The 27,975-nt window shown below is 41.0% G+C and overlaps 2 protein-coding genes across 3 annotated transcripts; one reads left to right on the top strand and one right to left on the bottom strand.

The window, feature by feature from the left end:
• Positions 1-1,415: 1,415 nt before the first annotated feature.
• On the bottom strand, positions 1,416-14,396 carry MDM2 (MDM2 proto-oncogene). Of its 2 annotated transcripts, none has more exons than XM_085044650.1 (11): positions 14,338-14,396; positions 13,711-13,783; positions 11,015-11,089; positions 10,517-10,650; positions 10,309-10,358; positions 8,974-9,041; positions 8,731-8,824; positions 5,978-6,138; positions 4,844-4,999; positions 3,865-3,942; positions 1,416-2,473 (listed from the first exon to the last, which is right to left on the bottom strand). In XM_085044650.1, the coding sequence occupies exons 2-11, from the start codon at positions 13,777-13,779 to the stop codon at positions 1,904-1,906; spliced, it is 1,455 nt and encodes a 484-aa protein (XP_084900776.1). In that variant the 5' UTR covers positions 13,780-13,783; positions 14,338-14,396; the 3' UTR covers positions 1,416-1,903. The 2 variants fall into 2 exon arrangements, with proteins under 2 accessions (XP_084900776.1, XP_084900784.1); XM_085044658.1 differs by having other exon boundaries at positions 5,978-6,135.
• LOC146443437 (uncharacterized) lies at positions 14,031-27,307 on the top strand. The gene is made up of 3 exons (XM_085044695.1): positions 14,031-14,788; positions 18,515-18,644; positions 26,139-27,307. The coding sequence occupies exons 1-2, from the start codon at positions 14,031-14,033 to the stop codon at positions 18,555-18,557; spliced, it is 801 nt and encodes a 266-aa protein (XP_084900821.1). The 3' UTR covers positions 18,558-18,644; positions 26,139-27,307.
• Positions 27,308-27,975: the final 668 nt, after the last annotated feature.

The raw sequence follows: 27,975 nt of genomic DNA, 5'->3' as shown, positions 1-27,975 counted from the left end.
TAAAACCTATGAAAGGTTCCTGCTGATCAAAAAATATTGCAAGAAGAACTTGTAGCTGCCTGTTGTCACTTTACAAATTGCAAGGGGCAAGAAACTTGCAAGTAAGAATCTGAATGTATACAGCTGGGGTTTATATTTTCTTTAGTTAAAATGAACTATATTAGAACTTTGGGTATTTTGTTTAGTTAAAATGAACTATATTAGAACTTTGGGTATACCAGTATCTTTTAATTGTATTTTTAAAGAAATAGCTCAAATGTATCAACAAAATGTGAATGAGCCCAGTAATTTGGTCTTCCCCTAGGAAGTTATTACTTTTCAACCAAGTCACAACCAAGGATTTACTGAGTCTCCTCTGTACATCTTTATGTCTTTTTCCCAAGTACCTTGAGGTATTTGCAGCCCTGGAGGTAAACAGAGCAGTAAAAGTTTTTGTGCCACCGCACAGGCATCAGCAATTTTATACTGCTGGTGTTAGGGAAGCTGTTCAGCCTTGGCTCCAGCTCCATTCTTGGCACTCCCCTGACTGTTTATTTGCCATTCCCTATTGGGCAGATGATCAGCAACTACCTGTAAAAACAAAAGGTGCTAAAAATATACAACTCCTCCTGTAACATAGTTTTCCCAAGCAATAAAATATCACTGACTGGTACTGAAACTCCCTATGTGAAAAGCAGCTGAGTGATCTTTTCCATATCCTAGTTTCTGTACTTGCACTACCTTGTCAGGGCCCCAGAACTGAGGCACTCAGCAGACTCCCTGGGCACAGAGTTTTTGACAAAGTACAGCAAGGAGACAAGACCTAAAAGCAGTAAAGGACAGGTCCAAGGAGACCAATTCTGAGTTGGCTAAACACCTTGCAAAAGACTTCCAGAATTCTTGTGATACAGATAATAACAGTGAGTTGGAAAGACTACTGAACTTAAAGAATGTGAACTAGAACTGCACAGAGCTTACTTGTTTCTGCAGATTAAGGTGGACTTTTTTTCTTACTATTTTTATTCTAAGAATGTAGCAATGCAGCTGCAGGTATTCTCCTGAAGTCAAAAACAAGTGCAGAAAAAGAAAACAACTGTCCCCTAACACTGCCTGACATGAGTGTACATAAAATATCCTTCATTGATCTTGTCTGCCTGAGACTTTTCACATGCTGCTAAATTAATGATCATCATGATCAGGATAGTACAGACCTCCAAACCCACAAATGTAGTTTCTCAGGACATTTGAGAGAGAACTGTATGACTGAGCTTTTATCAATGACTTCTTGGGACACACAGCCCTGAAGTTTACAATGCACACTATAAAAATAAAAGACACATGATCCCCTTTTCTGTTTCCATAGTATTAATTATTTTCTACCACATCTTTCCCCACTTGCTCTTAAGATCTCCCACATAATTTGATACTTGGAGGAATTTAAATCAAGATTCTATTTATTCATTTTATTGACTTATTCAGAGGGGTCTGATTGAGCCTTATGTCTTCACCACGCAACAAAAACTGGAACCTGGATAATCTTCTATTTTCTTAAAAAGAGGAACTTGCAGAATGAAACACTTGAACATCTCCCCTCCAACAATCCTTGAACTGGGGATTTTAATGTGTGTATTTAATTCAATAAAACAAATGTCACTAACTTGCATGGAACATTAAACACTTGGAGAGGCAGGTGGTTTACAGGGCTTGGTTATTTCAACTGAGAGGGATTTAAGATCTCCAAGTTGACTTACGAGTACTAGGCAAACCTCTTAATAACTCCAGTGCATTTATCTCAGCAATTATTTTTCATACAGAATGTAAAGAGACACAAAATATTAATTTTCCAATATGCATACAAAAATAATTTCTTACTCTCTTAACCAGTTTATGAAGTTTCTTTTGCAGCTTTCCAGTCAACATGTGTCTAACTAAAGTAAGTTAGCACAATCATTTGTATAGGCTGCCTGCACACTGGGCAGGGTTTGTTCCTCTTCTTCAGCTTTTTTGCACACGTAAAACACGACATGAGGTGTCCTGTTTTGCCATGTACTATGCAGCCATTTTTAGGTCTGCTCTGGCATATGACACAGGGCTCTATGCTGGTAACAGGCAGGCTGGATTCCATGCTTTCCTCTTTGTCTTGCGTTTCTCTCTTCTCAGGCTCCTTAAAGTCCTCCTGACTGCTACAAAACATGCTGCTTGATGTCGATGGCTGGGAATAACCTTCACTTTCCTGGGACTCCGAAATCTGTACTGCTTTATCCTCGTTCTCATCCACAGCTGGCTCTTTATCTTCAATCATTTTTGTTTTCTTGCAGTCTGGAACATCAAAACCTTCTGCAGACTCTGCAGGGAAGGAGCCTTCTAATTTGCTCTTTTCCAATTTCTCACTTTTTTCATCTGGAAGCCAATCCTCACGTAGGGCCCAGCATCGGTGGCAATGTCGTGGAAGCGGAGGATTCATTTCACTGCATTCAGGACACTTCCAATAATCCTTTAGTGAATCAAAGGTTGGAACAGCTTAAGCTACTTGGAACACTTATAACTGCAGTATTCAGAGACTGTAAACAATTTATTACTGCCAAAATAATTGTCATGTTGAGCTATCAACTTGTTTACAATTTTAAAATTTCATTCGATAGCTTTGGCCCCATTTTACAGTTCTAGATTAAAACAGTTCTTAATTTAAAACTACTCTGGTTTTCCTTCTTTTTGCAGTAGGTTTGTGACCAGAACAAATTATTATTTCTTATGCAAAACCGCAGAAGCAAAACCACAAAAATCGTCAGAGGACCTCAAGAAAAACTTGTTAAAAAGGTCACTATTTCCCTTCTTCTCGACTACAGACTTCTGCAATGGCAGCTACTCCAGACTATTCCTCTGCGGTTTGCTGAGCTGCTGAGGCACAGAACAGCCGCGGGAGGGCGCTCCAACACAGCCGCATGAGAGAAAACAACAAATGGGGAAAAACAGGAAAAAAGGAGGGGAAAAAAAAAAAGGGGAGGGGGAAGTGCTGCATAATAAGAAAAAAAAAAACCAACCCAAAACTTATTAACTAAGCCCTGAATAACATCAGTAACATCAAAAGCTTAAAAGACCAAATTTAAATCCCAAAAATAATGTACAGGCCTCTTTTCCCATGCATAAGCACTGCTATGTTTTCAGAAGGTGGCCAGTCCTGTCTTTCACAGAGAGTAAAGTTCATCAGTCCTACAGACCATCAAGGGACTGGAACACTTCAGACAGTTCCAGAAAACAGCTTTAATTCAAGCTCCAGTTGTGAAAAGCAAATATAAATAAGGAGATAGCACACACTAGAACTACAATGCAGTGTTTTTCACATACATCTCCGTATTTTGCCTCAAGACTGTAAATTTCTTCCCACTCTTCAAGAATGATCTCACAGAATGGAGTAAAAGCCTCTTTTAATTTTACAGTACTGTTCTGGAAAAAGGCTTGCCTTCTCATATCTATGTTATCTTCATTCAACATGGACAATAAAACTAGGTATTCTGATTTAAAGGAAGAGGTTTTTAAATGTACATGACCAAGACTTTTTTTTTTAAATTTTGTGCAGATATTCAGATTTAGGCTCCAAGTAATTTCCTTCCATTATGTCAACAAAATGGTAAGCTACCACAGAGCTGTTTTTTTTTTAATTGATATGGGAGCTTACTAATTATTAATGAGAAATAAATCAAGATTCCTTAATAATCATATGTTCAAAGGTTAAAATATTGTACTGGTACCTTCATGCATAGAAGAAAGTGTCACTTTAACTCTTAAAAAAATCACTGGTAGCAATTGAATTCATCTATACTTCTTGAACTACTCTGTCTCAGTTCACCCAACTTATGATGCTTCACCCAACAAGTTTTTACTCACAGCTAGAGAAATCTCTGGATCTTCATCAAATGAATCAGCATCACTATCATCATCCTGGTAAATAGTCAGCTGATAAACCTGGTTTAAATGAAACAAGAATATATATATATATATAAAACTGGCTTTTGGCATTTAATTAAAAACCCAAATTAACCTGCTCAGATCTTCAGACAGGGAGCTACTGGAGAGACTCCAGGGATGGGCTACTATGATTCTTAACAGATTAGAGGAGCCCTCACAGGGCTGGGACCATTCAGCCTGGGGAAGGCTCAGGGCAGGGGCTGCCTGATCAATGTGAATAAATACCTGAAAGGATGGCATCAAGAAGCCAGAGCCATGCTCTTCTCAGTGGTGTCCAGTAGCAGGACAAGAGGCAACTAGCACATTTAATGAAAACACAGAAGGTTCCTTCTGAATGTCAGGAGACACTTTCTACTGTGGGGGTGAAGAAGCACTAGCACAGGTGCCCTGAGCATCTATGAAGCCTCCATCCTTGGAAATATTCAAAATACATCTGGACACAGACCTAGGCAATCAGCTCTGCCTGAGCCAGGCTGGGTGGCTAAGATGACCTCCAGAGGCCCTTCAACACCAGTCATTCTGCAATTCTCAAAACCACTGTCTAAAGCAGGGGCAACACCTCAATCCTTTCTTCCTCCAAATTACTGTCTTATCTCAGGGTGCAGCTCTGTGGTTCACTACAGGAAAGTTAAGCACACAGACTTTCCTATCCAGCCCATTTCAGAGCCTGCAGAAAGCCTCACCACCATTTCAGTCACTGCCTAGTGGGTGTATACTGGTGACCCAACTGCACCAACATGTAATTTGAACAGCTGGGTGCAGATTGTGACAAAGCACATGCAGTTCAAAAATACACCTGAAGAGTTCTCCTTGGAAACTTACAGGAATACTTCATGTTGAGATTCCTTTTCCTTCTCACCCCCTTCCCCCCGGGTCAAACAAGGAAAGCAGATAGTACCTCATCATCTTCATCTGTGAGCTCCTGCCCTTCTTCATTATGGCTATAATCTTCTGAATAAATAGACTCAACTTCAAACTCAACACTGAACTGGTCTGATACAGAACTGTGGTCAAACCAATCAGAGTTTTCACTTAATGAACTGGCATCAAGATCCTGAACAAACAAAAAAAGAAAGCACACATTCAGTCCATACACATAACATTACTGTTAAAACAACTCTTAGGATACAACTGTACTACTCAGTATAATTAGCTATGGAAGAAAAAGGACCAGTTGCTATTAGATAGGGGACTTTTTATGCAATAAACAAATTACAGGTAGGTAAAAATAAAGATAGATCTGAAAGCCTTTTGCTGGCGCTGTAATAAGAAACTGCACTCAGCCTACAGCCAGCTGAAAGACCACAGTTACTATTTCAGAAAGCCCCTCTTAAAAAGTGAAAGAACAGATGCAAGAAGACAGTATCTTTTGGCTGCATGTCATTAAATTCTCTATTACCACCAACTTTGTTTAATCTGAGACTGTGGCTAAACCATTACAAAACAGGGAGACTGAAGATACAGCATTAGTTCTGTCAATTCAGAATACAGTAAGTGACTAGGAATACTGTTAGTTTAGCTCTTCATGACTTAATCTAACCACAAATAATTTGCCTTGGTGTTTGCTAAAAACAATACAAAACTCCAAGTAGCGGCATGGCAACTGAATACAATCTACCATCAACAAACCTGCTGGGGACAGTCAACAAAACTGTACCAGAACTACCAACTAGTTCTAAATAATGGAATGTCTACAACTCTTTGTCTCTTAACATTCTAAGAAACAATTTTAAAACACAAAATGCATCTGACATTTTTTCCACTGTGCAAGCAGTGAGGATCTTGGTTTTTAAAGAATATTCAGCATTAATATTTTTTAAAAAAATTCACTTCAGCTTTGTCAGCAGTTCTATTAAAGGCCCCACTCCACCCCCACACCAACTTTTCCTTCAACCTCTATTCTTTCCTCAGACACCCCTGAGGGCACTGCTGCTTTTAATTAAGAACATGATGTTTTCAGATGCATGTTTGCACTTGGGGCATCTATAAAATTTGTACCACAAAAACATTTTAGGTTTCTGTTTTGACTTACAGGAATGGAAAGAGAATCTGTTGAATCGCTGCTATTGCTTCTTTCACGGCACAGACCACTGACTACACACCATGAGAGACTTTCATCAAACGTCAATGAAATGCTGTCTGACTTGTGTCGCTTTCTTCTGTCACTGTGCAGATCATCTGAAGAATTTTCTTCTGGGCACAGTCAAGAATTTTTTATTACTCAAACAACATCTATGCAATGTCCAGTTTTGAATATTCTTAACAGAAGCTTAAAATATATTTTACTATAAAGAAATCGAATAAAATAATATTATTTTAATGGGGAAAAAAGACATTTTTCCCCATTAAAAACTTATTTTAAAAGACACAGTAACACATATATCCATATAGTGTGAAACATTTCTGAAACGAGTGTTTCAGGGCCTAGCTTTCCCCATTTGTCTCATCAGTACAGCTTATGAATGGCAGTCTCCACATGCAGGAAATGAAATAATTGCAAATTTGAAAGAATTTTTACTCCACACATGACATACTAAACTCTTCCTTATTTTAAGAAATACAATCAGAATCTCATCCTCACTCTCTCTCTACAGTCAATAGACAGAATGGCACTTTCAGAGGGCTTCTGAGTCCATCCCAGAATTTGCAGGGAGACAGAGCAATTAGCTCCCAGGTCACATGCATACAGAAGACCTTGTGCTAAGCCAGGTAAGTTCAGGTTCAAGTTTCAGACACCTCGACAAACTTATCAGTGAGTATCTGCACTCTATGTAACCGTATTTACTCAACAAGATTTTTGTAACAAACCATTAGAACTTTTATCACACCCCAGTAAGAAAATCTTCAAGACATACGATGCAAAAGTTGAACTCTGAAAGCATTGCTTTAAGCTCTGCCTACTAAGCATGCTTGGTTTGAAGGCAAAGAGACAATGCTTTGCAAATACATCGTATTTTGGGACAATCACCTACAGCAGCATGAATAGTAAGGATACAGGATGTTAGGGGTGGGTAAGTCAGAATTCAGTTCCACTGACTTTTAGAGCATTTGGTAAAAATCAATTTTACTAAAAAATGTGTTGTAAAGTCACAATGTCAGTGCAGCGGAGTGAAAACCTCCCAAGATGCTGACAACTTTTGGTTCAACAGACCTCAGCTGAGCCTGCTGCCCCCCCACAGGTGCCTTTTGCAGCCACCCTCTATTGCCCAGCTTCTCCCTTGCCTTGCAAAACACAGTGACTATCCACAAGTCTTCAAGTCTTGAATTGTTCATTGTAAAAAAAAAAAAAAAAAAGAGAGAGAGAACAAAACACTTTGTACATACTTTGAGACTTCTCTTACTTTCCCTTGGTGCTTCATGGCTCAGCCCCTCTTTTCTTTTTTCCGCCCTGAGAGCCCCACCAAACTTGGTGCCCCCAGGCCCAAGGGCTGCTCCTGTCCATCGTTGTCCTCATTTAGTTGTCATGGCTCCATGCCGTACTGATACTGTATCACCACAAGGTCTCTATACACTATTTAAGTGGCTCCAAAGGAGCCGCTACCATCCCAATTTAACAAGAATAGTGGTTTAAAGGGAAGATTTCCTATAAATTAGAAAAAAAGTGTATATAAAAACACTAAATTAAAAGAACTTTTAAGGTTGTAACAAACTAATAAATGGATGAAAAGACAAGAGTTAATAATCAAACCTACAATAAGTAAGCACAACACAGGACCTTATATGCTCTGGGTTATGCCTAAATATTACAGGTTGTGATGTTTAACCAAGACTTTCCATCCTTTTATCAGTTTTAGTTACAACATTAAAATGTTCTTTTAATTTAGTGCAAACCACTCAGCAACGCAGCACCAGTTTTGGAGTGACTTAACATAACAGTGGCCTACGAGGGACACAAAAACATACTACTTGAAAGCTGAGGAACTGAAAAATGTTCCCGAGCAAGTGAAGAAAAGGAAGTTCTACGCAGTGACAGATTATCACTGCCCAGGTAATTATAACCACCAAGTCATGAGGTAACACATGTAAGTGATGGAACAAACTAACGTAAGAAATTCCACAGAACAGTATGTAAGTAGAACTGTAGAGAACACTTCCATTGAGAAACTTATTCAGGTTTATGCTGACCAGCTTGCTATTGCTACTTATTAGAACAAACACTTCGTATTTTGAAACTGTATTTGCCAGGGATTATTGAATAACCACAGTAAAGACAAAGGGGAGGCAAATATGATGCTTAATCACCTGATGTTTTAACAAGTGCTTAATGAATGGTGAGGTATCTAAATATATCCAAAATCATCCTGTGTTACTACCACACCTTTGATGCCTCCCAACTGAACTGAACATCAACTGAACATCAACAACATCCTCCCAATATCAACTGAAGTCCAAAGAAAACTGGCTTTAGTGAACAACCAAAACGTCAAATTTTGTGGCTGTCTACAGAGGGAACTGAAATGCATTTGATGCTATCAGTCTATTACAAACAAAAGTATTCTCATGAAGATAACACAATTCATAAAGTCCTGCTGATGCGAACAAGTTTAACAGAGCTGCAGAGCAAGTTCCATCATCTACTAACAATTCTAGAGATCCAAACTGTAATGTGATACTGGAGCAATGCAAGGAATTGTGTTTTTCTTTCAGACTGAATATTTTGTTTTAGATAAGCAGAGAAACATGAATAGTATTTGTCAACATCTTTCAAGTCAGCAAGGCTTGAATGTAGCTTTTCCTCTAAGTGGCCATGCCACTGAAAGCTCTGCATCATAAATCTGCAGATACCAGATTCACTGTGTGTCCTCCTCCTAGAAGATGTAGTAGGCCGAGAAGTCACATTTGATGAAGTCTGCTTCTCTTCTAACTCTTGCGTAGACTCCTGATTAACAGAAATACAGAGTCAGCCTGAGAATAAATATGAGGTGAAAGGCTACAATGAACTTATAACACCTAAACCATTGACACTATTATGCAAAACTAAATACAATTTACAACTCAAAGTTTATTAAAATAAAATAAAAATATCACCTTATGAACATTTTCTTCTTCAGGCTGAGATGTGGCATCATCCTCAGGTGTGTCACCAAGGGTAGAGTCTGAAACCAAACCAAAATAAAACCCATAATACAACATAGTGGAAAAGGTAAATTTCAGGCTCAAAAAGTAGATTCTAACTATAACTTAAAATCCAGACATTTTGCAACAATGGAAAAAAACCACACAGTTCCTTTGTTTTTCAGGTGTGTGCAGTACCTTTCCTGTAATATTACTGAAGTGGGAATGTGGGGAGAAAGAAGAAGAAATGTCAACTGCAAAGGTAGCTCAGAATTTTATTATAAATTACTTCAAATAAAGGCTGTGCATAAGCTGTGATTCTGCAGATAGGAAAGAATAAAAGCAAGAAATGTAATTCCTTCCTCCTCTCCAAAGTGCTTTATACTGCCGATCATCTGATGGGAACTCTGAGTTAAAAAGATGCAAAATAGAAGAAAAATTAGCTGTTGTTAATGATATCTGCTTACTAACAGACAGATCCAAAATTAACAAAGACTCTTCCATGAAAAAAGAACTGAAAGATAAATTTAAGTTTGCAAGTTAACAATGGGGATAATGAAGAGAGCATGTTTCCCATCTTCAGCAGCTGAACACTTGCCTTTAGGAAAAAGCAGAAACAAAGTGTATCTTTATACAGATTTAGAAGCCAATTTACAAAATGGCTTCTATTGTTTAACTTCTGCTTCACACCCTGTATTAGGCGAAAATTACAGCTATATTGAGCATTTCTATACTGCAGGACTGTATGTAACAATTCTCCTTTCAAAGAGTAGCTATATACACAGTCACCACAAAGCTACTTTTAAGTATACAGACCTTTTAAAACAGGACTGAGTGTAGCTAAGAATGACCAGTTCTAAAGGTACTTCACATTCAGTTATGAAAATTAAAATAGAACTTTAACAGAAAAAAAAATTAAGAGCATTTGCCCTGACTTCACTGCTGGCATAAGTTCAAGAAACTAATTTTTCATATAAAAACTTTTTATGTTGAGGCCTTTATCCATAACAAATACAAGCAAATTACTAAGTTTTCAATTCAGTACTCTTTTTGTTCAACTCTGTGTTTTTTCTAGTCCAACAAAATTACTCAAATGCTGTTCATAATCTTTTTCTCTGCCTGAAGAAACAGTGTTTACTTTGAATTCACTATATTATCCACTGCTCTGGACGGTAGTGAGTAAAGCCAAATAGTTAATAATGGAGAGATCACTGTTATCTGATCACTACCTGCAAGATGCTTAACATAAATTTTATTTTCCCTACTGCTGTTTCTCAAAACAAATCATCCTCAAGGTAACTAGCTTACCTTGTTGATTGATTGCTATCAGATTTCTGGAAATCATTGAATACAGTCTCCTTAAATAGGGATAAAAAAAGAGATTACACGAGTTAGCTACACGTAATCATAAAAGAGAGCTTACCATCTTTGAAGATGCGAAGAGTTAAAAAATGACATATTCATTATGTTCTTCATTATTTCCCAACCAGACTCTCAGAAAAGAATCCCATTTTACCTGTGTTCTTTTACTGAAAAGCTTGTTACTCCAAATAAATCCCCCAGGAGATCATTTGCACAGTGTACAATATGCTGCTGTTTTTCATCATATAATTGTTTAGACATAATATATTGTCCAATATAGAATATTACCTGTGAAATAAATGAAATAGACATTAAATATCCAGGTTGTTGTTTCAAGTTTAAGTGTGAAAGACAAAGCACATTAAATACTTTGAAATTTGCTCTTCAAACTCTGAATGCTTAAAACTCCCTTTGAGCTGACAGATTTGCATCTATCATTCCACAAGAACACTATTCTACTGACCACCAAAACCTTTGTTCAGATTTTTGAGAAATTTGCTAAATAACCAGTTACAAGCAGGAGAATAAACACAGTATCTGGTCTCAATAATTTCTAGAGAAGCTATGAACAACACTGCCCCCCCATTCACCCAAACCAAAACAGTCTATCTGTACTCACTGCTGTCTACCTTTAGTGATCAAAAGTTCTCACCTCCTTCATAGTAAAAGTGTCCTTTTCAGCACCAGCTAACTTTAACAACTTCAACAACAGTGGCTTTGGTTTAACCTGTGTGTGGAAGGAGAAAAACAGTATGCACTAATTATTCACCAAAAAACCATTATTCTTACAGCTTGCCTTCCTCCTGTATTAATCTGACATGTAGACACAGTGCGTTAAAACTTACCCACATTCAAGTTATTCACTTGGCAAAGTTAGCACTTAAAAGCAAGTAACACAAATCAAATCATACTAAACTTCTCACACAACTGCACATCTCAGCTCAAACCCATCTTTCATTGTCCCTAGTTTCAGCTGGGATAGTTGATTTTCTAGTAGCTGGTACAGTGCTGTGTTTTTGATTTAGCAGAATAATTATTACAGCACACTGATGTTTTTGTTGTTGCTATCAGCTACACTAAATCCATGACTTTTCAGTGTCCCATGCTCTGCCAGTGAGGAGGTGCACAAGAAGCCATGAGGGCACCTGGCCAGCACAGATGACCCAAGCTGGCCAAAGGGATATTCCATACCATAGGATGTCAGACCCAGTGCTGTAAACAGGGGAGTGGGCCAGGAGGTGCTGATTGATGCTTGGGGATGGGTTGGGCATGCCTCAGCAGGTGGTGAGCAATCGCACTGCGCAACACCTGTACAATTTGAATTTAACTACTCTCTCTTTTCTTTACTATTATTATTATTATATCTTATTTCAATTAAGACCACAGGTTTTACCTTTTTTTCTGATTCCCCCATCCCACTGCAGCAGGGGGTGGGGGTCAAGGAACAAGCAGCTCTGTGCTAACTTGGTTGCTGGCTGGGGTTAAACCTCAACACATTGGTAAATACACATTCCTTAATTGGAGCTACGGGATTTGTTTATTAGTTCCAAGTCCAGGGCTGAGTCTTAGAGAATTCAGCTTCACTCGTTTAACCATTACCATGACTCCCAAAGGGGAGGAAGGATGGAAACAGACCTCTGTGACTGTCACATCCAAAGTGCAAGTCATAAAGCAAACACTGGTCCATCTTTTGTTAGTCCCTTTTTGTGACAGTTTCTGGGATCACATTTGCCAGCTGGCCTGCTTTACCCCTGAAGAATTTTCTTAGCTGGGACAAGCACACCCTGTCCTTTCCATCATACTTCACTCACTCCTACCTCTGCAATGGCCTCCCACACACTCACTGTGCTAGCAGTTTTATCTGCAGCCAGTCCGTGACAATTGCCAAGGCAGAGGAAGGAAAAGTTAAACTAGTAAAATCACTTCCCCCATCCATATAAACTGCACCGTTCCACACAGCTGTGCCAGCACCAGTGTAGCAGATGAGAACAAGCTGCAGGGGCTGCCACAACAGCAAAGCCTGTGGAGCCACTGATGACCCCCAGTGCAGAAAAGTCTAGTGTCACCTCTTTAACAATGGCATAACCATTCTAAAACCAGACTAATATTTAGCTATCCTGCCATATTACATAAAATAAAATGTAAAAAATAAACACAGAAAGTAAAAAAGCAACCAAAACTAAAAAAAACCCAAAACAAAACACAAAAACAAAAAAAAAAAACCCAAAACAACAAAGACCCCACAAAAAGAAAACAGCGAAGTGTGAATAAAACATGAGACAGGGAGTAAACGTTTAAGGGAAGGGTGGAGGAGGGGAACTTCCCCGCATTCCATTCCACAGATCTGCTAAAACCAACGAAGTTTTAGTGAGTTAAAAAGAAGTTAGTTACAAGAAGTACACATAATGAAAAAAATAACCAAGCTTGTGGGCAACATTGGCTGTCTCTTCACCCCCTCCTAAGAGCTGAATTATTTAGGACATGTGGTATATATTCCAGTTTCATAAAGGAAGCAAACAGTAACTTATTAAAGTACTACTGACAGTTAAGTGTAGGAAGGCGGAGTTTCAGAACTATGAATCCACAAATAAGCCCACTTCTACTCCCCAGCCCTCTTCTTCCTGACTCCTCCAAGTATGAAGTTCTTCAGCCTTGCAAATCTGACAGCACACAGTAATATCACAGTATGATGACTTTGAAAAAGGAAGAAACAAACGAAAAAACACAATTTTGATCATTATTTCACTTTTTTAAAGTTCTGCTGTCAGTCTACACTATTAAGCTTTACCCTTCTACACAAGGTAATCCAGTTCAACCATCACTGTATGCATGACGTTTATAACTCACATTTCAGGAAAACATAAGGAAATTAGCAGAATTGTCACTGTATCACAGAAAGCATGGATATGCAAAGCCATAAACACAAATAAGACTCTTTTTACAACCTGCTTATGAATTCCAATAGACAAGAAAGTTGAAAACCTTCGAAGTATTCCACAAACAGTATGGTTTGTACAATGGAGATTTTCCACAACTCTTCAGTTATGCTCTGTTAACAACTTCTACCACGAAATACCACGATCAAATCGGATCATGGGATTCTTTTTATTAAAAGAAACCAAAAACCATCAGAGTTCTCCAGTAAACAGCCTACACCTAAACCATCACTCTCAACTATTAAGCAGATTTGCTTACTACAGGACCAAGAAGAGAACACCTTCACTGGCTGGACTTCTGGGTTTTCTCCAGCCATCGCTCGCTAAGCACAGTGATTCTTCCGAATTAGTAGCTTAAAACTCCGCAAAAAGCATGCAAAGCAATCGCGCGCCCAGCAGAGCAGTTACTGACCAGCGCCTCTTGCTCCGACGCGGTGACAGAGGCGGCATCCGTGAGGGAGGACATCTTGGTATTGCACATTTGCCTGCAGTGAAGGAAGAACAGCCTCAGAACGCGGCACACAGCGGCACAAAGCGGCACACAGCGACACGACCCGGGCGGGCGGCAGCCGCCACCCCAGCCGGCCCACTCACCTCGGGCCCGCTGCAGCCCACACGGCGGACTGCGGCGGCGGTGTCTGGGCCGAGTCGGGCCGGGCCGGGCCTTATATAGCTGTGCCAGAGGGAGGCAAGTCAGGGCTTAGCTCCCGCGCCGGCCCGGCCCGGCCCGACATGCCCGAGCATGACCCGCGGCGCCGCCGCCGACTCACCGCGGGGGGGAACGGGGTGCGGCGGCCCGGCGCTGACTCACGGCGGCCGCCGAACGCGGGGGGGTCCGGCGGCGTGGAAAGACGGCGGCGTGGAGGAACCGCGGCGTGGAGGAACCGCGGCGTCCCCGCGCCCCCCGCCCCGGCCCGGCCCCGCTCCGCTCCGCTCCCCCAGCAGGAGCCCCTCCCCCAGCACCGAGGCCGCACGAGCGACAAGCGAGGCCCCTGGCGCCCTCCTGCCCCCGAGCGAGCCGCGATCGATCCCCACGCACCGCCAGCCACGCCCGCTCCGCTGCCCGGCCCGCGGCGGGCGGGGCGCCGGGACCACCGGGGCTACCGGGGCTCTGCCCGGAGCCTCTACCGCCGCCCCGCCGCGCCGCCCGCGCCGCCCGCCGCCATGTTGGTGCCCGCAGCGCCCCCTGGCGCGCCGCGCCGCGCCGAGCGATGGGCTAGCCGGGCCTGGCGGGCAGCGCTGCGGGAGCTGTGCGGAACCGCAATGGAGGCTGAGCTCCTCCTGCCAGCCCGTACCGAGCGATGGGCTAGCCGGGCCTGGCGGGCAGCGCTGCGGGAGCTGTGCGGAACCGCAGTGGAGGCTGAGCTCCTCCTGCCAGCCCGTACCGAGGAGCCACACAGCAGTGCGGGTGCTGCTTGCCTGCCCGGCCTATCCCTAACAACGCCTTTGGATACCAGTTCGATTTGCACATGTCGTTTGTGCCTTCTGAGGTGTCCTTTCACTGATATGTAAGAGATGGAACTAGGAGAAAAGTTTTAAGTCCAAAGAGAATTGGGTGCTGTCGTCCTATGTTCTTGTCATCTTCCATTCTATAATTTTCAATATTTTAAATATAGGGCATGTGGAAATACGTTACTTTCATAAGCACTTATTAGTTCCTACACTTCACCTCGAACTGGTCAGATTTTAGTCTTCCTTTTCTAATTCTCATGTTTTTTCTTTGCCCATGGTGACATTTTAAAATTACTTTTGAATAATGAAAACCTTTGTCAGAGAACATGAGTGCTGCAGACAGTTTTTAAAGATAGGCTAGAGCAGAGGGAGCGTAGTGCTAATTTTCCATAACAACTAACTTGTCCAAACAAGCAGTGGATAACTGCCTGGACTTGTCTGTTGGCCAAACACAGCTTCTCAGAAACCATGGCACCTTGTAAAAATTCCACCAACGGTTTAAATCTAGAGATCTGTGTGATGATGGATTTTCAGGATGACCTTGTTATCCCTCTAGAGCATAAAGCTCAAAGTCTAATGAGGGACAGCCATGAAACAGCCAGAATTTTGCAAAGCCTACTCACCTCCTGTTAGTGCTGGGATTTCAAAGCAAACAGCAATCTGTTTCAATTGAAGTCAAGAATGTCCTGCAGAGGCAAAGTCAGGCTGGGTGGCACGGCAGGCATTCTGAAGCTTCACCTGGGTGCACACCCTGGGCTGTGGTGTTTTATCACAGCATCACAGAATATTCTGATTTGGGAGGGACCCAAAAAGATCATCAAAGTCCAACTCCTGGCCCTGCACAGGACATCTCCAAGATTCACACCATGTGCCATGTGGGTATTTTGGATATGAGATCGGTAGTTTCCTGCATTTACATAACTTCAGATGTTTATTTTGATAAATGCAAAATTACTTCAGATATACTGGAAAAGATGGTCTCAAAGAAAGTATTTTTCTAGCAGCTGTTCATGAGCTCTTGCTTCCCTCAAGCACCTTAACTACAGCTGCTTCAAAACCACCTGGAGGTGGAATAACCCCACATCAGAAAACAGCAGCTCTTCTGCTTTTGTTTAGTTCGTGTACTTATTCCTTCATCCATCTGGGAGATATTGGTAATCTGTCTGCCCAAATGTGTTTCCTATTTAGTAGCAGTGCAATCAGCCACAAGCACAATTAAATTAAACAATAGTGTATGCTGTCTGAAAGGATGCCAACTGGCAAAAATATAAACCAATTATTTTGAACTTCTGCTCATAATCTAACACAGAATGAAAGGCTTGGGTGGTTTTTTTCCCCTCTAGTTTTCTGTTTAGTCCTCACTTTTGAAAGAAGCTCATGGAACAATTCTAAAGAACTGAAAGGGAAAAATCTCAGAAGACTCTTCTTACTTTCAAATAGTTTTTTGAGGCACATCACTGAGTGAAAAAACGTGCTTTTCTTGTTAAGCAGGGGTGAAGTATGTGGCTAGGTTGTGACCATATCTTCATTTACTAAACTGTGAAAATTAAACAATCCAGTGATCTCTCCTTTCCTAGAAATTGCTGATTGTATGTAATTAGATCAGAAAAGCTCAGTATATAATCATGTTCATCTGCCTTATTTAATCAAACTAGGATGATGCCAGTTCAGTTTAGAATTGTTATTTTAATTCAGTGCTCCTTTGTAATTCAAATGTGCTGTTCAGTCCAGCACAAAACACATTTCTGTTCAAGGGAGTGGCCCAGAAGGGTGTGTGGGATGTGCACAGGCTAATAGGACTTATGTGAAAGACTGAGGTGTCTTTCAGTCTGAAACTGAAATGTATTCAGGGACAACCTAGATCTAGGAGAAGCTGAGAGCAAACAGAGCATGCAAGCCAAATCCAGTCTGTTTGGGATGCTATGCATGCACAGAACTACAGCTGATGATGAGGTCAGGCCTAAAGTATTGTTCAAGTCAGGTTGCAGTCTACGTTAGAGGAAAAAAAGAAAAAAAAAATTTAAGTGTCTGGCTGTTACTTGAACTGTTTGTTTCTAACAACAAAATCCAGAAGGGCATTTTATAGTAGCTTCTTGACTCAGACCCATTTTATGTACCTGATTATTTATCTCCCTGAATTGTCCCAGACTTGCTGACCCAGTTGCCTACATCTCCTCTGTATGCTTCCATACTTGTTTGCTAGCTGCCTGTTATACAAAGAATATGTGCTTTACTTTGGATCACAGCATCTATGACATCCTCCTCTGCAGACCTTCTTGTGGTTCTCTTCACAATTTAATGTTTGGTCAATGCAGTCCTACTGATTGGTGTGTGATTTTACTTGACGCAGAATGAACCATCCATCCCTGAAAAAAGCTGCAGTCTTCTCCTTTTCCTAATACAATTGATTTCCTGATGAATTACAAGATCGCCTTTCCGCCGGCTCTCTATGTTTGAGAGCACAGCTTTGTCAGTACAACGTTTGGCATACAGCTTGCAACACATGCAGTTGAACAACAGTGCAAGTAGCTAGACAAGTAGTTTGGAGCATTTAAGAGAGGCATTAGTGTCTGATGTAGCCTTGACTTGAAACCCTCAAGTTTGAGTAGTTTCCCTCCAAGAATTCCTCGCCATCAAAAACAGGGCTAAGTTGTAAACCTTCCAAAGCCCACTTTGGAAGGAGATTTGCTGAGAAGTTTCCTTGACATTAAATAATGCCCCCATAAACGGGGCATAGATCCATTATACCTCCTGAAATAAACTGATTTATCTTGCTAAAGTCATCCTTCTGAAAAACCACATTGCTTACCTAGTCTGTCTTTTTTCTTTTGCCCATATTCCCTCTCTTGATTCAGGTGGATCCTGATCATAAGTCACCAGAGCACCCAGTAGCTGGTATGCAATAACTTACTGCCAAGTGAGAGAAGTTTTTTACAGTGCCCAGTTGCCTGCCTGTGAATTAGTACTTGTTTAAACACAAACATGAAGCAACAGCACGGAAGTAAGGAGCACATTCATGGCACTGAAACAGAAATGGCTGTCTCTGTGGAGCAATGGAATAGTAACCTCAGCACAATGCACAGGAGAGAAGTGGAGTAGAACTGGGTGCTCCTGGGAGGAGTTTTTTGACCCACAGAGATGCAGCAGGCAGTTCTACTGCAACAGCAGTGATGGTTTACCTGCTTGTTCCAAGCTGGGTCCCAAGGCAACATATGACAGTCACAGAAATCAAGATAAAATGTCATGTTTTCCCCTTGGATCAAAGACAAAGCTCTCACACGTTTTACATTCTCACATCTGCAGTAAGAAACACTAAGAAAGCGGAATATTGGCATCCTGCAATTCAGGTGCCAGACACTGGTTGGGACAACCAGCACAGTCTTGAGCTTCTTTTATACATGCACCTCTGAATTTCTCCACTTTGCCTCCAACAGTGTTTTCTTCACAGTATTTGCATAGTCCTTGTTTCCTTCTCTCCTCCATGTAGCTTCTTCTTTCCAGATTTTGTTAATATTTCCACAGTATATTTTTTATATATAGACATATATTCTCTAGACATATAAAAAGTAGTTTCATACTAAGAGCTCACAAACTACTCTGAAAATACTTTTAGGTGTTCTGATTTTTGGTAGTTATATGTGAAAATGTTTGTAGAATTGTAGAATTGGATCAATAAAGAAGCATAAAGCAAGAGGGTTTGGTCTGTTTTTAAAGCATTTTAATATCCATATATTTCACACTCTGCTTTTCTTCTTTTATTGTAGAGTTTTAATTCTTCATAACGTCCACCTGAAAGCCAGCTGGTAGTGGTTTCCAGTATGTAGCATGCATTATCCTGTGATATCATTATCACAGGAGGACTGTGATGGGGCCAGCTGCACTTGAAATACTTGAGTAAGTAACAGGTAGCTCTTGTCCAAGTCCATGACTTGGTTTTGTTACCAGAAAATTTTTTTTTAAACTAAATATGAAACAGGGAAATTGAGGGAAATCCCCTACCCCAGCTGCCTTAAAAATGAAACCTCTTTCTAAGTACTAGTGGGCAGCAGAGATCAGGATAACATCCACAGTCTTTATCAGGAAGGCAGTATTTGAAAAGAGTAAGAGGAAGTATTAAGCCAAATGGTATAAGAATTGCTGAAGGCTGTATGTGCCACTAAACTTGTTTTTCTGTCACCTGCCCTGATTCCATTAGCTGGTCTGACATACACCGCTGCAGTTTCCGTGTCTGGAGACTGAGACCCACCCCGCCGCTGGCCTCGGCAGGAGGTTTGTCAGGGGACGTTCGCTGGTGGTTGCGCCATCTGGTGCAGAAAAGGGTTTTTTCCATCTACAGCACACAAAAAAGGCTCTCGGATTTAATGCATAGAAGTTGCACAAACCCATTGATGCCACTGGAAAAGCAGGACACAAACTAAGCTCTGACTGCAGATGATGAAGCCATGCAACATACTATTCTGTGCTTTGTTTGGTTCCATTGAAGCTTTAATATCTCAGTTATATCTTGCCTCCAGAAGAAGGAAGTGCATGGACTTTTTGGTATTCCTTAATTCAGCTGGTTTTGAAATATCCATCCTAGCATCTTAGTTTAAATCACCTTTGTAGTTTTAAAATAATTTGGCAATTTGTTTGTTTGTGTACTTAGATATGCAGGCACTGGCCTTTGACTGCTGACCTCCCTTATTTATCTTAACATGTTGTTCAGGTATGAACCAAGGCCAGAGAGTAGAATATCTTGACAGGAATATACCATGTAGTGCTAGTCACAAGGTAAAAGTCCCAAACCCAGTGCTGTGGGACTGTAAGATACTGCTGCATCACGCCTTCGCTGTCAGAGGACAGGCTGCAGTTTCCTCATGTAAGCAAAACAAGCCTCACACAAACATACCCTGAAATGCACTGCAGTGAGACATTTGAGAGCACAGATCTGGTTTTCATGCCAAAATACAGTTTCAAAAAGATTCTCAAAAACACTTGTTTTCACCCATATCTACTGGAGAGAGTCTGGTAGGATACAGACCATCCTTTTTGGCAGATAATTGCTAATCCTGATCTTTAACTCATTCAATGCAGGGGATGCCACAATATATAATTTCCTCTTTCTTACTGGATAGGGTATAGGTAGAACTACAGAGAGTTGTTGACTTGGACCTGTCTTACCCTCTCCCTGATCCTTAGTCAGCCACAATACCTGCTCTGCTCAAAGAAATGTACCAGTTGTGGGGCTTAGTCAGCTGCACAGCCACACTAAATTGGTTGTGTTTAATGGCAAGATAATGAAGACTCAGCATGCACCCCATTGTAAAGCGGTTGGTGGCATGTTACTTCAGAGAGATCTGTTCACATCTATTTCTTCCATCCTCTTGCTGCCCCTTTTGTTATTTGTGCATCTCTGGTATAAAATAGATAAAGTGATCTGGCACACCTCCGAAATAATGCATCTTTTTTCTGTAGATCAGTTCCCTGAGGTAGTCCTGAGCAGCTGCATAGCAGCTGGCCCAGGACATCATTGGAATGGCAGCAGACAGGTGGGCAGGGAAAAGGTGGGATCTGCTTCAGACAGCTTAAGCAGCAGCATTACTGAGGAGGCTGCTTACACAAGCTTTTCTGATTTCAGAGCACACCACTGCGATAGAGGTGTTCCATTCTCCTTGTCTCCTCACTTACGGCTGCATGCTGATGGTGAGATCTTCTTTTAAAGATGTGTGGTGATGGATTGCCTCAGCCTCCTGTTACTGTTTGGTGATGCAGCTGAGCCCATCAAACACCTCACTGAAAGAATGTCCTGAGCCCATCTAATGCCCTGTTGAAACAATGGCCTTGCCAGGAGCTGTGCATTCCCAGCCAAGTATTTCTTTGAACTGGCTTTGGCTCCTTTGCCACAGACTTAGCTGATTCAACAGCAGGATATTAACTTGTATTTGCTGCTACTATGTCAGCTTGCTTTATCAAGAATACGTAAGACATCGTCAAGAAAGCAACATGAACGCACAGCTGGAAGCAGAGAATTGGAGATGGAAGTGGGGAAATATCTCCTTCTGAAGGCAAGGAGCCATTTAGTGGTCTTTTCCTTATCATCTAACCACACCTTGGATGTTATCTCTGGTATCAGTCACCTGGGCTGGTAAACCAGTTAGAACTGTGACCATATTCCCAGAAGTTTCCCTCAGGTGGTTACTTAGGGAGAAGCAAAGAATGCATGTTAGCACTGATAATTACTTCAGCGACCCCAAGCCAGCTTTTCCTGTGTTGCAAAGGAGGTGAAAGGTTTGCAAGATGAGTTGTGTTGATATTACCAAAGAAGACCCTGCTGATGGTAATTTGCAGGCCATTGTGTTTTATAACTCATTTGCTCTGTACTCCAGACTGAACGTGTTCGTTTCTGTAAAAGCCGATTTGAAAATACACATCTTGAAATCTGGAGAAAGCATGTCTCAGCTGTGTATTTTACATTCCACTTGTGCAGGTATCAAGCAGCTCTAAAATGTTGCTCCAGATCAACACATGGATCCCTTCTGCTGTTGTTGGGACTTTGTGAGCAAAAGTTATTGCCTTTGCAACACAACTTAAGTTGGAGGGATTGTTGGAAATGATAGAACATTTTTTATGTAACTTTGGTCAAGGGTTTGTTCGCCTTTGCCCAGGGGGAGGGCAATTGAAGTTTCTCTTTAAAAGACGGTTCATTGGGTGAAGTCTGGTAAGCTTAATATCTGCAGACTGGGAGTAGCCAGAAGATACACAGGAGATAAGCGAACATTAACGAACATTACACCGCCCCCCACCCCGGTGCTATCGGAGACCTCTAGTCAGGGAAAAGATCGACAAGAGAACCGAAGAATAAGGACTAAATTAGCATCGAAAGCGAACGCGTCAATAACCAATAGGAAGTCGAATACTAAGAATTGTCTAATGTAAGACCAGTGAACGTGAATTTCTTTGGGATTTGTCTGTATAAATACGTGAAAAGTCTGGTGAAGAACCATGTGTGAGGGAATGATTTTCACTGCACAACCCGGGCATATGTGGATGAAATAATTTCTATTGCACATCCTGGCCAAAATAAAGTACTGCCCTGATTCTCTAAAAATTCTCAACTGAAAAGATGTTGGAGAGTTTCTGTTTCCCCCCACCCCGCAGTCTCGGTGACAAGATCACTACCAGCATCTCAGTTCTCAGTCTGGCATGTTAAACTGATACTCAAAGGACTGTATCCAAGGGAGACCACGGCATGGGCACACATTCCTCTGCTGACACAAACAGGAAAAGGACAATCGCCTCTGGAAAAGCAGAAGCCTGAAGTAGTTGGGGAGCAGTACTATTACACACCATTGGCAACCTCTGCACGCGGACTGAGTCCTTTTGGTTCATGCAGCCATACAATTATTTTATGCAAGACCAAAATGATAACTGCACTAAGACTAACAAAACTGTATGATTTTATTTATGTTTTATATGTGTAAATCAGCTCTCCATTTTTACTAGATTTTGGTTCCAGTTTCCAGTGCAAGCAACCCCTCTTTTGAGCGCAGTGTCTCTGTGTTCTACTACAATCCAGCCCTGCCAAACCACTTTTGCAGCAAAGTCTTTACATAAAGCTTTTCTTCATCTCAATAATTTCTAGCACCCCAAATTTACATCTCACTAGATAATAAGGACATCACATCATAAAATAATTTCCTCAGACATCTTTGCATATGCTGATTTACATCCACTTTTAAAAGGAAACCCAAAGATGGGGGGGCCTTGCTTATCTTACTTTTACACTCGATGAAAACACTGTGAATACTTAACTTGAAGGCATTTAAATCCTGGCCTGCTTAGAGACAAGTAACTGATTAAAAAATTAACCAGCCTTTAAAAGTAATATTCCAGTGATTTGTGTGACACCCAGTGAATTACTATAGGCTATCAAATGAGTAAAGCTTCTTCACAGAAGCAGAAACAGCTGATACAGCACAGACTGGTTCAGCTAAATAAAGCACACTGAAAAATAGAACCAACATACAGTTTACACTCCACAGATCTTCCCTTTATACAGAAAACAAGGGGAATAGAGAGCTGCCAGTCTACAGGAGGCTGCAGAGGCAGGAAGCAAGCTACTGAGATTCAGGGCCAGTCTCCCAAAGAATTCAAGACCACTTATAGGCTCCTAAATATATTGAGTGCTTGAGAAGACCTTTGATGGGTCCTGTCTAAGAGGCTGGTAGCTGTACATGAAAGTGAGCGTTTTCACACCATTTCGTTTATGTGTGATGCTTTTTTCTTCAAAACCTTCTGAGTTTGAAGGGTGTGAGACATTATATCTGGACTATGGAAAGGGGCTCCTCCCGCCCTGACCCCATTTCCCTCGATCCTGTTTGTAGCCATGTGGTGTCACTCTTGTCCCTTGTCCCAGCATGGAAACTTGCCTGCCTGCACAGGAGGGCATCAGCTTGCTCTGTAGCCAGGCGTGGCTATTCTGCCTAGCAGAGGGCCATGTAAACTTCCCGGTTCAGGCAAATCAAGGGGCAGAAGCAAATGCCCGAGCCAGGTCCATGGGAAGAAACGGGACTTGTGCCTTTAAGCAGGAACATGACATTCCACTGACGCTGCCATCTCATATAATGTATGCTAAGAGCATGTCTTCAACTACATCTGCTAGTTTCTCAGCGTTTCTGAATTTAAATTTCTGTCTTCAACGTCCAAGATGAGGTTTGAATGACACCCAAGTACAGCTGGTTCTATTTCTAAAAAACCAACCTGGTGCAGGTGCTCAGCAATGCCAGCTCAGTGCCAGCCTCCCACATGTCCATTCACACTGCTTTCAGCTGGAACTCGTTGAGACTTTAGGTTTAAGGGAATACAATTAAAGTTTACAAGCCCATCCTGATAGAGAAAGCTATTCCCAAATGGAAATATGCTTTGTGGAAAAAGTTTTGCGTGGGCTTTGTTTGGGATACAAATCTACTACATCTCTATATTTATTTTTTTTTTTAAAACTTGTATGCCAGTCTTATGCAAACTGTGCCTGAAGAAAAGTTGAAGAAGTGGGTCTCTGATGAATGATACTAGCTAAAGAACATTGGTACATTGTTAATCCTCACCAGAACCACCTTAACATTCAGAAAAGCAAGATCATGTGTTTTCAGAAATGTATCATCATTTCCTGGAGGGCGTATGTCAGTTTCTTCTCTCAACTGGATTAACGAATAGGAAACCAATTTTTGACTAGCCACCACAAGAAATGCATTTAGCAAGTAAACCACTTTGGATCCCAGAAGACCCTAACATTGCTTTGGACTCTGTGGAGAGAACCATCTTTATCACAAGAGCTGATGCTGTATAATAGGAGCTAGAGAGGCTTTTCTCATTCAGCTCAAAGACAGAAACCCCATTAAGATCTTAATTGAGGTTTTTAATACACAATTTTGGTGTACTGTAAAACAAAACCCATTCAGTCACTCTAGTTAGAAAATAAAGTGCACAAATAGTTTGTTTTCCCCAGAGAGTAAAGTGGATTAAAAATATTAGGGGCAGAGCAGGAAACAGAACAAGGATTCAGTTTCTTGGTTGAGTGGCATACCTGATTTAGTTGGGGACAAAAAAAAGTCAAACTTATCAATTATGCTCCTTCCTTTCTGAAAATGCTAAGCCAATGCCATTTTCTATTAAGTTATATTGAAAAGGAAGAAGTTCACACTGACAATTTTGGCCCTGGTATTGAGCTGCCTAACTGTGGAGTTTTTTTTCTTTAATCACAACCATCTCTATTCTATGGTCCCAGTATCCATGACCATTCCATGTGCTTCAGAACACAGCTCCTTTAAACAAGTTTGCTTTGCAGTCTCCGCTTAAGAAAGTAAAAAAATGCAACACTGTTTTTGTTCCAAGGCCATTAAAAATTAGATTCTTATACCCTGCTTCAACCAGACATCTCCACCCTGCACTTCCTGGATGAGCTACAGCCATCTATGGTTCTAAAAATAATCCTGCTCTTTTCTGACACACTGCTTAGCCTGCATGTGTATCCTGCATGTGTGTCTTACCCACAAAGCCGTGCTGGACTTCTTGGAGCTCCTTGAATATAACCATGTGCCTTCATATGAATAGCTTGTATTCATGTTCCAGTGAAGCCACAAACTGATCAGAAAATATCTTTGAAAATATCAAGCAGCCTTTGGATTGTTCCCAGTACTTGCTTCTAAATACATAATTTATTTAATTACATTATGTTTAATCTGCCCATGTCTGTTCCTGCCTATCCATTATAAAGGCAGCACATTGTGCCTGTTAGATACTGAGTGAGTGCAGCTGGGAAGGTATGTGCAACTCCTGAGCTGACAAATTACCTCTTAATTCAGGTTAACCTGACTCCTCCTGTATGTTAAGCAAATAATTTTTTCCGGATTGGAAGGGAGACAAAGGCCCCTAGGTAAAAACCAGCAACAGTGGGTGAGGCCAATGTATTTATGTGAGCAGTGATACCATTTCTGTCTCAATCCCAGAATTCCATAAAATACATCATAATTATACAGAAAGACCAGACTGAAATAGGAAAGGGAGCTTTCTTATGCACCTATTAAAGGGAAATGACAAAGACTAAAATTAGAAAGCATTAGAAACTGCGCTGGAACTAAAACAATGAAAAGGGATCACATTTCCCCTTTCTTTAGTCGTTGCTGTACTGCAGATTGTAACTATGACCCTTAGGGCTGGGCTGGATTCCCTACTGCTGACTGGACACTACAGCTACACAAGGCAATGAAGTATGTTCTACTCCCCATCGTCACAGTACCATAGAATAGAATCTTTAGGTCCATTAGACTTTTCAAATCTTTTTACACACACAAGGAAGACAGGAGAATGATCCAAGTCAGTTGGATGAAAGCAGAAACAGCAACTTCAGCGAGACAAGCCCCATAGAGAGAGGTGATATGTTTTCGTTGGACCGGCTGATACATCTGAAAAAAGCAGAGCAGCTTTTGGGTATACAAACCCTCCATCACCAAGCCCAGCATCATTGGAGCAGGTGAGGAACAATAATACCTCCCTTCTCTCAAGGAAGGTTAATCACTGCTGTGGAACAAGTCTGGCAAAATTTTATACTGTCTGAATCCAGCTATCTTTTTTTACATGGCATTTCTATTTTCAATTTTATGTTATTAAAAACTACTTTATACTAAATTTGTCAACTACTACAGCACAGTAAGAATGCAAACAATTTAGCTCTTGCATTCATTGCAATACCTGCCTGGAGACAAACCCACACCTCTCCCTGCTGCTTAGCTCAGGCCTATTTGGAAAGATGTCTCTATGTCTTACAGTAGGATTTCTCATTACCCAAGATTATATCTGATTATATCTGCTCCTGCTGATATTTTTCTCCTTTGTGTTCTTAACCCTCTGCAGCTGACATCCCAATCATCTTGGCAACAACTGAGCTGTCAAATGGAAGGCTGAGACTGCGATCAGAGGGAGAGCACCTGCAGGAAGAGAGTGAATTTGTGTGAAGCAGAAAAGCTGGTGCTTCTTTGCATCTGCCCAATTGTAACAGTAGAAAAACAAAGAGCTGCATCTTCAAAATTAGAAAATTCTTTTGCAAAACAAAATGTAATCTTCACTATATATACAGTTGCCTTTCATTTATTAAAAATATAAATTTTTTCTCATTAAACAGGGAAGCTGGGTTTTGAAAGGTTGAAATAAAATTTTAACAGGAAAAACACCCCTAACACAAGTAGACACCTCCAAGTCTTTAATCCAAACTCTGTTTCTTTTAAAATCTAAGTAGGACATGAACTATGTAACTGGGAGCAAAACAGGCACCTTGAGAGAAAATTCTTAATATGAAAGGTGATATGAGGGACACTATGGCCTGCTCTCTGAATTCCCTTAACCTGCAAGTCTGTTGTTAAAAGCAGGAACATAAAAAGCAGGAAGTTAAAAAGCTCTCAGCAATCACTGAGGCTTTTTCCTTTCCCCAGTAGGTTGGTGAATTTCAAGCCAGATGTTTCTTAGTCACTGGCAAATACCTTAACAGTTTGCCAGTGTCCAGTATTGCTCAAGAGCAGGCCCCTCCTCAGCAGCCCAACTATATCAATATATACAGCCAGCTATGAAACAGACATGGGTTAGACATTAGCTGAACTCCAAAATGTTATAAAACACTTTTCTGAAACACATAATAAAAACATTATAAAAATGAGACTTTTGCCTTAATATTTAACCAGGATCGACTATAACTTATATTTTTTTAAAAGTTTAATAAACTACTATGGACAGCCTAAACGAAATTTTAATGTTGCTTTAGCCCTAGGCCATCGCTGGGCATTCATTTCATGAAATGAGACAGAGAGAGGATACAGTCCTGCTGAATTGCAGTTCTGTCCTGAATGTTGTAGACTTCCTGCAAGACAAACCTCCTTTTCATACATGTAACCACTCTCCTTCAACCTCAAGCCTGAGAGAGCAGCTGTTCACCCATCAACAGGAAAAGTCCTCTGGCATTCTGCCCCAGAGCCTGCAAGAACTTAGCAAGTTGTACAAAATCTGATGCAAAATCTGTCAAACAAGCACCGAATTACCAAAGTTAGAGTATATCTTTAATGGAGACATACTTCCCATTGTTTTGGGGAAAATGGGAAAACCTTGTGTATGTTGTTCAACAGTGTTTTTGGGGACAAGGCTAGATAACTTAGCACCAGTCACATTTTAATCAGAATCATCTGCTCTCATTTTAAAATGCTATTTCCATTTGAACTATATCAATGGTAGCTTTTCAAAGTAAAGAATGCTAATACAGCACCAAAACACTGCATGGCAAAAAAGGACCAAAGCCTATCCTGTTACCACAGTTTAGTCATACATAGAACATAAAGTAAAATGAAAAGCAGAAAGCAAACACCAGGGTGTGTATGGTATGGCTTCAATTGCAACATCACACATAGGCTGATGACTACACATTGCTGAAGATGGCAAGTCTCTGATTCCTCTTTCAGGAAAGCCGAAAGTGATTGAAATACACATAGTTAGCAGGAAAACACATTGAAGTGATGTTGTAAAAACTAGAACAAGCAAGTAAGTATCAGTAGTTTTTATAAGACTCCAGTTTTACTTCAGGATTTAAAGTTTCCCTCATTTGTGCCACGAGTCCGAAATGTTCAAACTCCATGCCATATGGACAGAAATCCATGTGGCACCATTTTGTCTTACACACACCTAGATCCTTTAAAGTGTATGCAATTTA

The sequence above is a fragment of the Lichenostomus cassidix genome, chromosome 1Aa, assembly GCF_008360975.1.
Source record: "Lichenostomus cassidix isolate B80296 chromosome 1Aa, HeHo_3.0, whole genome shotgun sequence".
Classification (NCBI taxonomy): domain Eukaryota; kingdom Metazoa; phylum Chordata; class Aves; order Passeriformes; family Meliphagidae; genus Lichenostomus; species Lichenostomus cassidix.
Note: the sequence above shows the minus strand (reverse complement) of the source record. Positions and strands in the feature narration are given on the sequence as shown.

Excerpts from the sequence above, each read along its gene's own strand:
- MDM2 (XM_085044650.1), bottom strand. The coding sequence starts at position 13,779 with ATGTGCAATACCAAGATGTCCTCCCTCACGGATGCCGCCTCTGTCACC. Across the intron at positions 9,042-10,308 it reads GATAGCAATCAATCAACAAG|ACTCTACCCTTGGTGACACA; the intron begins GTAAGCTAGTTA and ends GTTTGGTTTCAG. Across the intron at positions 8,825-8,973 it reads AAGAAGAAAATGTTCATAAG|GAGTCTACGCAAGAGTTAGA; the intron begins GTGATATTTTTA and ends TCTGTTAATCAG.
- LOC146443437 (XM_085044695.1), top strand. The coding sequence starts at position 14,031 with ATGCCCGAGCATGACCCGCGGCGCCGCCGCCGACTCACCGCGGGGGGG. Across the intron at positions 14,789-18,514 it reads TGTCGTTTGTGCCTTCTGAG|AGTTTTAATTCTTCATAACG; the intron begins GTGTCCTTTCAC and ends CTTTTATTGTAG.